This window comes from Populus trichocarpa, chromosome 11, assembly GCF_000002775.5.
Source record: "Populus trichocarpa isolate Nisqually-1 chromosome 11, P.trichocarpa_v4.1, whole genome shotgun sequence".
Classification (NCBI taxonomy): domain Eukaryota; kingdom Viridiplantae; phylum Streptophyta; class Magnoliopsida; order Malpighiales; family Salicaceae; genus Populus; species Populus trichocarpa.
This window is the reverse complement of record NC_037295.2, coordinates 11977344-11989781: the sequence shown is the minus strand read 5'-3', so window position 1 is coordinate 11989781 and position 12438 is coordinate 11977344. Positions and strand designations below refer to the sequence as shown.

The 12438-nt window shown below is 30.7% G+C and overlaps 1 protein-coding gene across 1 annotated transcript; it reads left to right on the top strand.

Moving 5' to 3' along the window:
- Positions 1–1458: 1458 nt before the first annotated feature.
- LOC7483646 (uncharacterized) lies at positions 1459–10719 on the top strand. Its single transcript, XM_024611863.2, has 5 exons — positions 1459–1827; positions 2146–2341; positions 2550–3326; positions 4412–4630; positions 10507–10719. The coding sequence occupies exons 1-4, from the start codon at positions 1673–1675 to the stop codon at positions 4601–4603; spliced, it is 1320 nt and encodes a 439-aa protein (XP_024467631.2). The 5' UTR covers positions 1459–1672; the 3' UTR covers positions 4604–4630; positions 10507–10719.
- Positions 10720–12438: the final 1719 nt, after the last annotated feature.

Genomic DNA, 12438 nt, shown 5'->3' with positions numbered 1-12438 from the left:
AAATGTCTATATTTTATGTCATTATAGATAAATATAAGGGTCATTGTAACAAAAAGAAATCCTTTTTTAACAAAAACAATAATGATTTATGAATTAAGTGCAAAAAGAAAATTTATTTCCACTTAGTTTAATTAAATATAATTTTATAATTTAATATTTTATTTTAAACATAAAAATTGTAATGAAATATCAATTGAATTCAAATATAATTATAAATTCAATTCAATATGTAAATTCCAAACAAGATGTCAGTATTATATTATACATGCTTGGTGAGCAAAAAAAAAATTTTATTAAGATATTTTCATATCTCGCCATTTTTTTAATGTTGTATTAATAATTGAAATATCGTAAATCTATCAATATCAATAATTTCATGTATTCTCTAATCCTCCATTCATGCATATAACAAACACCCAGTATTGGTTTTTCATAATAATCTTTTCTTTTTCCCATATAATTCATGGGTTAATATTTTTAGAACCCTTAGGCATGTTTTAGTTTTGGTATAATTTTATTAAAAAATATATATATTTAAGATTTGTCCGAGGTGCTTCATCGTCTATATAGACCATGCACATTAACCCCCCTTCTCTCTCTCTCTCTCTCTCTCTCTCTCTCTCTCTCTCTCTCTCTCCATTTAAGTACAATTTTAACAATATATTATTTAACTTGTTCATGAGATTATTCATAATAAGTTGCGAAAGATTTTGGAGTGATAATTACAAGATCAAGTCAACTTAAATCTTGATTTATGACAAAACTCAATTTCTCAATATAGTTAATTATTTTCAAAACATGGGTGTTCAGTGAAAAACTCTCTATCATCTTGCAGTAGAACAATTTTTTAAATATCACACACATCTCAGTCCTATTAGTCTCGTCAAACAATTCTTTAAGATACATAATCAGAGTATGAACATCTATATTCCCATATTATTTTTGAAGTTCAGGTGACATACTGGCTAACATCACATATGCAGATTATTCATCGTCATCAATATAATATTGATGTTCATTACTAACTTCTTCTTTAGCATCCTTAGCAGGGACATTTACAATTAGTTTTTTAAGAATATATAAATTTTTTTGATATTAAAAATAATTAAGTTATTTTATTGTATTTAATTTTTTTAAAAAAACACATATCTTTGATAAAGCTTTAATTAGCAACGAGTTTTGTAAAAAGATCAAATTACCAAGGATGTAATTTTGTTTTTGGAAGAGCAAAGATGTTATTGCGGCAGAGAACAATCAACCGTGGTTTTCAAAAAGGGTTTAATTTTTGTTAATTTGAACTAGACAAAACTATTAAAAATTTTAAATAACAAAACTATATATCGAATTTTATTCAAATTTAGAAATAAAAATAAAAATAAAAATAAAACATACCGTATCTTAAAAAAAATAAAGATAAAAATTAAAATCTTAGATTCATTCAATTTCCTTCGCTTTTGTTAGGACTAAACATATTTTCGTAAGACAACATAGTAAAATGTTCTTACAAATTAACAATTTCAAACACAAATCCATATAAAGACTCTTTAAAAGGAAACTCACCACCATTGTAGCTAGACAAATCTCTCAAATCCTCGTCATAACAGCAAGCAAATAGGCTAAGCGTATCATACTGATCAGGGTTCTGATTTAGATTTTTTAGCTAGAGAGAGAGATGAATTTGAGTGATTTAAACAAAGTATGGGAAATCAAAGCCCTAAAAAAACCAGGAGAAGAGGAAGCCAGAAGGATGTTAGACAAAATAGCCAAACAGGTGCAGCCCATCATGCGTAAACACAATTGGCGTGTCAAGCTTCTCTCTGAATTCTGGTATTCTTTCTTTTGAAAAAATATATTATATTATATACAGTCTCTGTTTGGCTGCTGAGAAATTAAATGCCCCAAAAGAAAGGATAAGAAAATTCCATTTTGTAAACCCATTACTGTGCCGAAGTTAAAATGTGATTCATTCATCAACAGGCCGGTTAATGGTGGAAAATGAAATAAAATTATTTTAATAGTTGTATTGGCGAAATTAGTTAGATTTTTGAAAACTGCTGGAAAATTATGGTTTCTCATTTACATTCTATGTTGTTTTGATGCCAAATTGACTGACGACTGAAACTATATGTTTGAATCGGACTTCAGTCCAAACAACCGGTCTCTTCTGGGATTAAATGTAGGAGGTGGGGTGCATGTGAAGTTGAGGCTTCGGAGACCAAACAGGGATTTGGATTTCTTTCCATTCCATCAGGTTCTTGATACAATGCTTCATGAGCTTTGCCATAATGTTCATGGTCCCCACAACGCCAACTTTTACAAGCTCTGGGATGAACTCAGAAAGGTCCTCTATTTCTTTTTTCTTTGGCATTTTATTTTAATTAAATGTTTATATGCAGTTATAGCCTGTCATATTGAATTTCAGATGTATCTCGTGCATCTTTAATCTCCATTACTTTTTTCTTGTTTGTAAACAATCCAATTGTAGTTTTCAAGTCAGGCAATATGGTTCCGCTATGACCCACCTCACTTGCTCCCGTTGTTTTTAACAGGAGTGCGAAGAGTTGATTTTCAAGGGAATCACTGGCACAGGAGAGGGTTTTGATCTTCCAGGGAGGCGTTTGGGTGGGTTTTCCTGCCAACCTGCTCTGTCATCTCTTCGCAAAACTGCCCTAGCTGCTGCGGAAAAGAGGGCGAAATTAGGATCCATGCTGCCATCTCAGCCTAAAAGGCTTGGAGGTGATAGTACCATCATGGCTGCACTCAGTCCAATACAAGCTGCTGCAATGGCTGCGGAAAGGAGGTTGCAGGATGAGATATGGTGTGGTTCTCTGTTGGCTGAGACTGATGAGACCTCTGGTGATGGAGAAACTAGCTCTGATATTGCAGAAAACCCTGTATCTATGGGGGAATTTACAGAAAGCTCAAGGTTACATAACTGTAGAAAAAGAGGTTGTGAATCAAATGACAGAACAGCTTGTTTATCTTCCAATGGACATTCAGTTTCAGATTCTAATTTTGTGGATTTATCCAAAGATGCTTCAACATCTGGGTCTATGCTCGATCATGGCACCAACCTTAGAAAAAAAATTTGCAATTCATATAAGGATCCATTTCCTGATACTACTACCCACATAGAAGGTAGTTTCATTGATTTAACGAGTGATTCAATTTTTGGATCCACAACTAATCTCGATACAAGACATGTTCTAGAGGCACCTCCTTTAACCAGTGATTCATCCTTTGGTTCCATATGTAATTGTGATACAGCACATACTCCAGAGGCATCTTCTTTGTGGGAGTGTGGAACCTGCACACTACTGAATCCAGTAAGTGATCAGCATCATTACATCAACTCAATTGTTTTGCGGCTACGCTTCATTGGAAATATATTCTGAGTATTTTTAATGCTAGATTTTCAAGTTACATGATCTATTCCTTACACCTCACAGCTTAAGTACATACTTGGGACTGTATCTCTTATGGACGCAGATGATACACAGAGTGTTTTTGGCTTATAAATGGATTTATTTTAATTGTTCAAGATGGTTTACATTTTTAGCATATAATTTATATTTTCCAGTCTTTTGTTTATAAATTTGCATAAACACAAAGAGCATACATTGAAATGAGTACCTGCTTTATACTAAATGCAATAGTTGGAGATTTTGTTACTGTAGATTCAGTGATGACAACCTTATCTCTCGTATCTGTAGATAATGCGCAGAGTCTTTTGGTTCTGTAAAATCTTGATTTGTTTAATTGTTCAAGATTGTTTACATTTTTTTTTTCAGCTTACAAGTTGAATTTTCCAGTCGTTGGTTTATTAATTCCCATTAAATATAGAAGCATTTTTTGAAATGAGCTCCCACTTTGTACTAAATGCAACAATTGGAGATTGTGTTATTGTTTTGTCCAGAAACGACAATCATGTCTCTTCTACCTGCAGATACTGTTCTAAGTATTCATTTGTTCTTTTTTGTCACATAAAAGGCTGATTATTTTATTGTTCAAGATTGTTCATGTTTTTCTGCTTAGAAGTTGATTTTTTCCATGTTCTTGCATATTATAAATTTGCGTTAACTGAAGACTTTAGTATCTATACAAGACAATGAGCACCGGCATTATACTAAATGCTATAACTGAAGACTTTAGTGTTGATACAAGGGAGCTGGTTTCTTGGGTTCCATTAGTCTATAATAGCTTCAGTAGAGTAGGGAACAAAGATGACGAAGCAAGGAAAATGGTGCAGTAAATTTTTGAGGGTCTTGTAAATATATACTTTGATACTCAACTGAACAAAATGTGTATTATACTATACTGTTTGTCCATAGCAACCAAATATTTTTCGTCTTCTTTTTACTATTGCTGAATTGATGAGCATTTTTTTGTGTCATGTGTTGGATTACTGCAGCAACTAGCCCCAATATGCGAGCTTTGTGGCGCACAAAAGCCCAAAGATGCCAGCACCAAGAACAAAATCTGGTCCTGCAAATTCTGTACTTTGGAGAACTGTCTGAAGTTGGACAGATGCTTAGCATGTGGTCAATGGAGATATTCAAATGGTCCACCAGTGTCAACTCGTGCTCCCAACCTTGGCACCTGAGGCGTGCTCCCAACCTTGGCACCTGAGGTATGGTTGTACATTATCCATAAACTATAACCTCTCCAAGTAACTCTGCCTGATGAATGATTACTAGCATGGCTCTTTGGGTTCCATTTTTTATCATCAGGGTTGAGATATAGAATGGTCAAATTGTTAAAATAGCTTTTGCATTCACATGTGGTAACTTTTGTACTTGATAGATGCTCAGTAAAGTTCTAATGTTGAAATTAAAGGTTAAAACAAGTGTAATTAGGGCTGTCTAGATAGAGTAAGCATATACATATACCATTACCATTTAAGACTATGATCTATCTTCTTTCATTTTGTATAAAAAACCTCGTACATTATTTGGTGTTGGGGGCAAAAATTTATCTCGGAAAAAATTTGAAAGCACCTAACCAATGAGTGAGAACATTTCAAGTGGATCATTCCTCCATTTATGTCTAAATAAACACAAGATTAGTTTGACAATATCATATAAGAAATGAAGACCATATCCACCAAAAAAAAAAAAAAAAACACAGAAAGAAAGGAAAATCATTTCTTTTCCCCTTACCATAGAGTTTGGTTAAGAACATTTAAAGCCATAAGAAAAAAGTGGGAAAGTGGAGGGATGAAAGCAGCTCTTCCAAATATTTATGACTCCTGCCCTACTTGTAAATTTAACTGGATTACCTGATGTTACAAATAATTAAATCAGGAAAATATTAGAGTTTGTTTGTGGAGCTTTGTATTCAACCAAACCAAACTTGAAAAAACCAAATTAATTTTAGGTTCAGTTTTTTGCACATTAATTATATTAGAATCCAAATTGATTGATATTTTGAATTCGGCTCAGTACAGGTTTTCGGGTTAAACCAGACAGTGCTCACCCCTAAAGAGTAATGCTGGTAAATGAAATCAAAGTATAGGATGATAAGTGAAATGACATAGCATAATATAGGAGGCCCGCTGAAATATATGAACAATCTCAAACAATAGGTTGTTTAAATGTAATTTATCCATTAAAAAAGCTAAATTACCTTGTAGGATAGTGGCTGCAACACTTTGCAGTCTTTGCAATTACACTTAACAACCTCCCGGTTCTGTTAGTGGGATCGTGCAAAGGGTATTATGCTCCTTAGATAAATGAAGCTCCCAAAGCTAGATCATTATGGGGGGTTTGGATATGTCCTGGGGTAGAAAGGATGGAAACAGTAGAGATATAAATTTGTTTGGTTAAAAAGATAAAAATAAATATGTTTAGAACAATTTTGGTTTGAATTTTGTATTTTTAAAATAGGAGGTATAGAAAAAACATGTTTTCAGAGATAATAATTATTATTTTTTATTCCTAGAATATCATTGTAAAAAACTCTCAATTCCAAAATTGTTCATCTAAGACATGTAAGGATAAAAACGGTTATTATTATAGTTTTAAAACCCAACTCGAGGGTTGATCTAGGGCAAAACCCGGGTCATGGGTCATGTTAACCCGAGTTAGTGTAAGAATAAAAATGGTTATTATTATAGTTTTAAACCCGATTCGGGGGTCGACCTGGGGCAAAACCTAGGTCACGAGTGGGGTTGACCGTCGACTTGGGTCAACGAAAGAACAAAACTACAAAAGTGGTTATTATCATAGTTTTAAAACTTAATTTGAGGTTAAACCAAGGCTAAGCTCGGGTCATGGATCAGAAGAGTCAACCCGGGTTGACCCAGGTCAATGTAAGAATAAAAGTTGTTATTATCATGACTTTAAAAATCCGACTCAAGGGTCGATTTGGGTAAGACCCAAGTCACGGGTCGAATCAAGTACACATATAGATAAAAGTGGTTATTGTTGGTTGACTCGAGTCAACGTATAGATAAAAGTAATTATTATCATAATTTTAAAACCCGATTCGAGAATCAATCCGAGACAAGATTTAAATCATAGGTCGAGAGGGTTAACTTGTTTGACCTATTTTTTAAATAATAAAAGCAATCTTATTTTGATCAATTTTATTTTTCAAAAAAGTACATAAAAATTAAAGATAAGATATGTTAGAGATCTGTTATTTTTTTAATTATTTTATATATTATACAAAAATGGAACATTTTGAAAGTAAATAAAAATCAACACTGCCATATCAATATAATGGATTGTACGTTAAATTAAAAAAAAAGTGAAATAAAAGAATAGATATCATGCTATTTATATCTTATTTAAAGTTAATAAATTTGAATGTCTAGATATTAAATTACCTTGAGAATGAATACAATAATTATGAAAGGATCAGTCACAATTTCATTTTTTTCTCTTCAAATTTAATTAGTGCTGCTCATCTTCTTTTAATATGCAATTAATGAAAAAATGAAATATGTATTTTTACCTATAAATAATGATATCATGTATTGTGGGAAAAACTTATATAAGAGAATTATGGCGCTTATGTTTTTCCTTCAAATAACTCTTATATAAAAATATACATTAATTCTCATTATTATAAGACTTTAAAAATTATAAATAAAAATTAAAAAAATGTGAAGTGAAGTTGTGTTTAGTTAAATGTTTAATTCTCTCAAATCATAAAAACATAAAACTGTATTTGGATCTATTTTTATTAAAAAGAATTATGAATTTAATCCTCGCTGCATGTTATTATGCTGAATGTTTGACATATTAAGAGAAAGCTTGGGAAAATTATTGTTCGCCCACATTTATTGCATTGTGAATTACAATATGTTCACCCACATATTATACTCACATTACATTGTACTGTGGATTATAATAGCAATTCATAATGAAATACTTCTTTTTTTTTAAATTTTTGTTATTATTATTGTTTTAAATTTTGTTTTTGTTTATTTTATTTTTTAATATCGAGGTGATTGAGAATTGAGTTTCGCAATTTATTTCTTTTCATTTTGCCTTTTTATAGGGTTAAAGTGGTTTACAGGTTTGCTAGAGTAACCCAAGTTGCCTCGGTTTACGGGTTTAATGTGATGTCTTTTTTTTTTTAATTGAACTTGACTTTGTTATCGTTTATTTTTTTCTCTTATAGTTAAAAAAAATTGTTTCGGAAAAAAGCAATGTTATTAAACTTTATAAAGTCAATGGATCTGTTCATAGTTTGGCTGGTTGACATGGTTCGCGGGTCTGATGAGTAAATTTTTTTTTATTTCATCTATAGATATTAGATTAATTGAAAATTCAGCTTCATAAGTGGTTTAGTTTCGCTTTCTATAGGGTTACCGCGGTCTTAAAAAAATATCTCGGTATTGGGTTGGTGTTTGATTTTGTGATCGTCTATTTTTGTAATTATATAGTTAAATAACAATTTTTTTTAAAAAAATTATAATATCAATGGAGTTCATAATTCGGTTCATGGATTTGACATGGTAGTCCAGGTTACTCGATTCACAGGTTTGACGGGTTTACTTACCGATTGAATATGTTTTGGTCCTTTATTTTTTTATTTCTTCCTTTAATAGTAGATTGGTTAGGAAATAGAGTGTGTGATTTATTTTTATTTGTTTTCTATAAGGTTTACATAATCTCAAATAAATATTTATTTTAGGGTTGATCTTTAATTTTATGAGTATATATTTTTATTATATAATTACTCTTTTAACTTGTTTGTTTTCACATTTTAAAAATGTTTTTGAAAAAAATAATTTTTATTTAATTTTTTTCTTTGTTTTAAATTAAGTTTTTTTTGTGTGTTTTTTAAAAATAAATTTAAAAAATAAAAAAATATTATTTCAGGAAAATTACTTTGGGCTCTTCAACTCTTAGCCAAACCAATAATTCAGGGCCAAGATTGTAATATTGATGCTTACTGAAATTATAGGCTTTATGCTAATGACTTAAACGTGTTTGAGCTTAAGAAAAACCATTGAAGGATGAAATGTTGATTTGACTAATTAAGCAGTTTTTATTTTTTTTAAAAAAATTTCTGTAGTCCATATGATTTTTATTTTTATTAAGTTTTGAGCTTGGATATTCCAGTAAAGTTCAGATAAATTTAAAAAAATACACGTAATTAGTTCAACATGATTGCAATAAACAAGTTTTATAAATCGGATTTAAGCCGTATGAAATATTCAAGAACTGAAAATAATTTCAAGTTGATTAGTGGTTTATAATTATCTCTTCGTGATTTATTTAATAATTAAGATTTCAGTATTTTGATGGAAGATTGAAAATAGAAGTGTTCTAGAGTGATAGCGTCCATGAATCTAAGGTGAGGAGGCAACAGTAACATTGATGTGAACCTTAAATGTAATTTTAGAGACTAGAGAGAGTTATAATTCTGAAACACAAATTAATCTAATCTAAGAACATTCCAAAAAAAAAAAAAAACATTAAAAAAAAAGATAATTGATGAAATTTATGCCGTAGCAGTAACATTTGTCCCAAGGAAATCGCAGCTCATTAATTAACCTACACTAAAATGCCTTGGAATTTCACTGTAGTAATGGAAAGTGAAATACCAAGAAATTTTATAATTATTTTTTAAAAGGTTTTTTATATATAATTTTATTATTTATTTTAATTTATTTTATATATAGAATTATTCTAGTATGAGGACTTGAGTTTGACAAGTTAACTCGGGTTTGCTTAAGTTATTTATTTTTTTTAATTGATTTTTTTTCTTAACTTTATTCTTCAATTTTGTGTTGGTTGAGAACTTTGCTGTATTTTTTTGTTATTTGTTTGCTATGAGGTTATCACGGTCACATCACTCGTGTCGCAAGTTTTGCGGTTTAGCCGGGTTGGCTCAAGTGTTTTTTGTCTTTTTTTAATTGATTTTTTTTCAATTTCATCTTTCAATATTAGGTCGATTAAGAATTTAACTTTGTAATTTATTTTCTTTCTATAGAGTTATCTCAGTCTCATGATCCAAATTTAACAAGTTAACCTAGGTTGACTCAGAATGTTTTTTTTTGTTTTTTTAATTGATTTTTTTTTTCAATTTAATCCTTCAACGCTAAGTTAGTTGAGAATTATGCTTCATAATTTTTTTTATTTACTTTCTATGGGGTTATTACAATCTCATGACTTGGGTCGCAAGTTAGCCTAGTTGCCTCCATTTTTTTTTGTTTTTTTTTAATTTGATTTTTTATTTCAATTTTATCCTTTAATATTAGGTTGATTGAGAATTAGACTTCATAATTTATTTCGGTTTGTTTTCTACGAGGTTATCTCGGCCTCATGACTCGGGTCACAGACTTGGTCAGTTAACTTGGGTGGTTTTTTTGTGTTTCTTTTTTAATTGATTTTTTTCTTCAATTTCATCATTCAACATTGAGTTGATTGAAAATTAAGCTTCATGATTTGATTTATTTTTCTTCCTATGCTGTTATCCCGGTCTAATAACTAAGATTTGACAGGATAACCCAAGTTAACTCGACTCATTTTTGTAATTGAATTTTGTTTTCAATTACATCCTTAAATATTGAGTTGATTAATAATAGAACTTAATATTTTTTTATTTGTTTTCTATAATGTTATTAGGATCTCATAACTTAGATTGGAGATTTAGTTGGCTAATATGAGTTGATTCGAGTAAATCTAAGTAGTCTAATATGTTGTCATCTTAATATTAAAAAAAAAAAGATATTGTCTTGATTTTTTTTAATCAAACTATATATTTACCATTTGTTTGAGTTATTTTGGGATATGCAAAGTAAATCATTTCACATTGGGTCAACCTCCATGGAATTTTTTTTCCTAGAAAACATGTTAACAATGCTTGAATTTTTTTCAACACTTATTAAAAATTTAATCTGACCGGTAGCGTAACATGGATAATTTTCTAGTTCTAGCTGTATCCTATCCTGCATATCTCAATTATTTTATTTTATTTTTGTTGTATTCTCACCAATTTGATACGTATCACGTATCTGTATCTTATATAGTCTTGGTATGGATACAGGGACTTTTTGGAGCAGCCATGTTTCCTACGACTTGGTGTCTTTTTGTATCTTTTGGAGCAGCCATATCCAAATTCAAATTTCCTCTTGTTCTCCATAGCAATCGTGAGAATCACTTGTTTGAAGGGTTAAGTAGCAATTTAAAGTTCAAATTGAATGAATAGAATGGGAAAAATCAACCAGCAAATATGAAAACAAATGTGGAATTTCGCCCTCTTATTGGTTTCCTCTACCTGGCAATAGAGAAAACAACTTTCGCTATAGAAGGATTGAAAAAATAATATCAGCCTCTTAGATGATTTTCAAAAGCCCATAAACAAGGCTAAATAATCACTATTTCTGCAATGCATCAACGATCTTAATATTATTGATGAAGGCAAGAAAAAATTTAAAAAACCTGAATCATTAAAGTCATAAATTGCAAAAAATAGGCACCTCATTTTGCAAAGCATGGAAACAAACTGAAGAAGCTTGAAACCCACTGCATTAAATCCGAGATTCCTTTAAGGATGATTGTTGTATAGATAACGGTTGTTACATGCAAAAAAACCCTCCAATACCAAAATCAATTTAAGGTTATTAGGTATTGATAATGGAAAAAAGTGAATATATATATATATATATAGAGAGAGAGAGAGAGAGGGAGAGAGATATTTTTCTATGTCTTGTCTTGAGAGAGAATCCCTTTCTTATTGTTAAAACTTAACATTTTATTTTAAAAAAAAACATGAAAAAATATAGATAAATATCTAGAAAAAATCTTTCGACCTAAGGTGGCAACCTTATTCCTCTATTATAGATGCAAGTAGAGTTATCATAGACTTTTAGCTTGTGATTAAAGGGAGAGGAAGGAAAGGAGAAAAGAAGAAGAACTCGGTTGGGGGTTGGGTAATTCTATTGGGCTAGGCCCAACCGAATATCTTATCATCATCAATTGCCCTTTAAAGTAATTTTTTAACAAATTGTTGTTAAAAAATAACTTTATCATAAAGCCATATGCAATGGACAAATTGAATGATATATACAAGGAATGTTAGTGATATTATGACCGATATTGGTGGGAATTAAAACCTGCATCCATGTCAGGAATCATTGGACATCTTTCATATTGTTGTGTACGTAATAGGGTTGGAGAACTTGGTCCATCATGACAATGATAACTATTTCAGGAATCACATTGTTGGAAATTAAAGATGTATCAATGTCAGGAATCATTAAACATCTTTCATCTTTCATATGGTTGTGTACGTGATAAAGCTAAAGAACTTATTCTACCATGACCGATGACAATTATCTTAAGAATCTTGGTAAATGTATCACTGTTTCACGTGGGCACGCCGAATTACTTTAATGTTGTTGGTAGAATCACTCTATAAATAGTCATTTCTTCTTCTCAATTTCTCCACTTCAATACCTTATTCTTCTTTCTTTCGAATTCCTTGTTGTGAATCTTTTATAAGTAGAAACAGATGTGAGGAAACTTACTCATTTTATAGTGACTCTAGAGCTAGTATATTTGTTAGTGGGAACAAGAGGGCTAGATTTTCTCATGGGGTGCATCAAATCCCATGCTTACATCTTATCCACCTCAACCCCATGACCTTTATAGAAGTGTTGTAGCCAATAGATCTATTAATCATCTAACACTTAACATGATGCCAGGGTATAATGGTAGGACTCCACTTACCTGTGAAAGACTAAGTAGAAAACTAGAGTCAACAACTTGAAATTTTGAGATCACAACTCTCATATGCATGTTTAGGTTTGTGTATATCTTTCTCACGTATGGTTTTGTTAGAGACATATTTTGTTATTATAACATATCTGAAGGTTAGTTACACCTAATTGGGTGGATGACTATAACAACTTTTAACAGATACCTGAGACTTAAAGGTTAAAATCCTATTGTTGAACTATTTAAATATTGTTATAGT

Coding starts and splice junctions, on each gene's coding strand:
- LOC7483646 (XM_024611863.2), top strand. CDS start 1,673: ATGAATTTGAGTGATTTAAACAAAGTATGGGAAATCAAAGCCCTAAAA. Junction 1,828..2,145: donor AAGCTTCTCTCTGAATTCTG/GTATTCTTTCTT, acceptor ATCGGACTTCAG/TCCAAACAACCGGTCTCTTC. Junction 2,342..2,549: donor TCTGGGATGAACTCAGAAAG/GTCCTCTATTTC, acceptor TGTTTTTAACAG/GAGTGCGAAGAGTTGATTTT.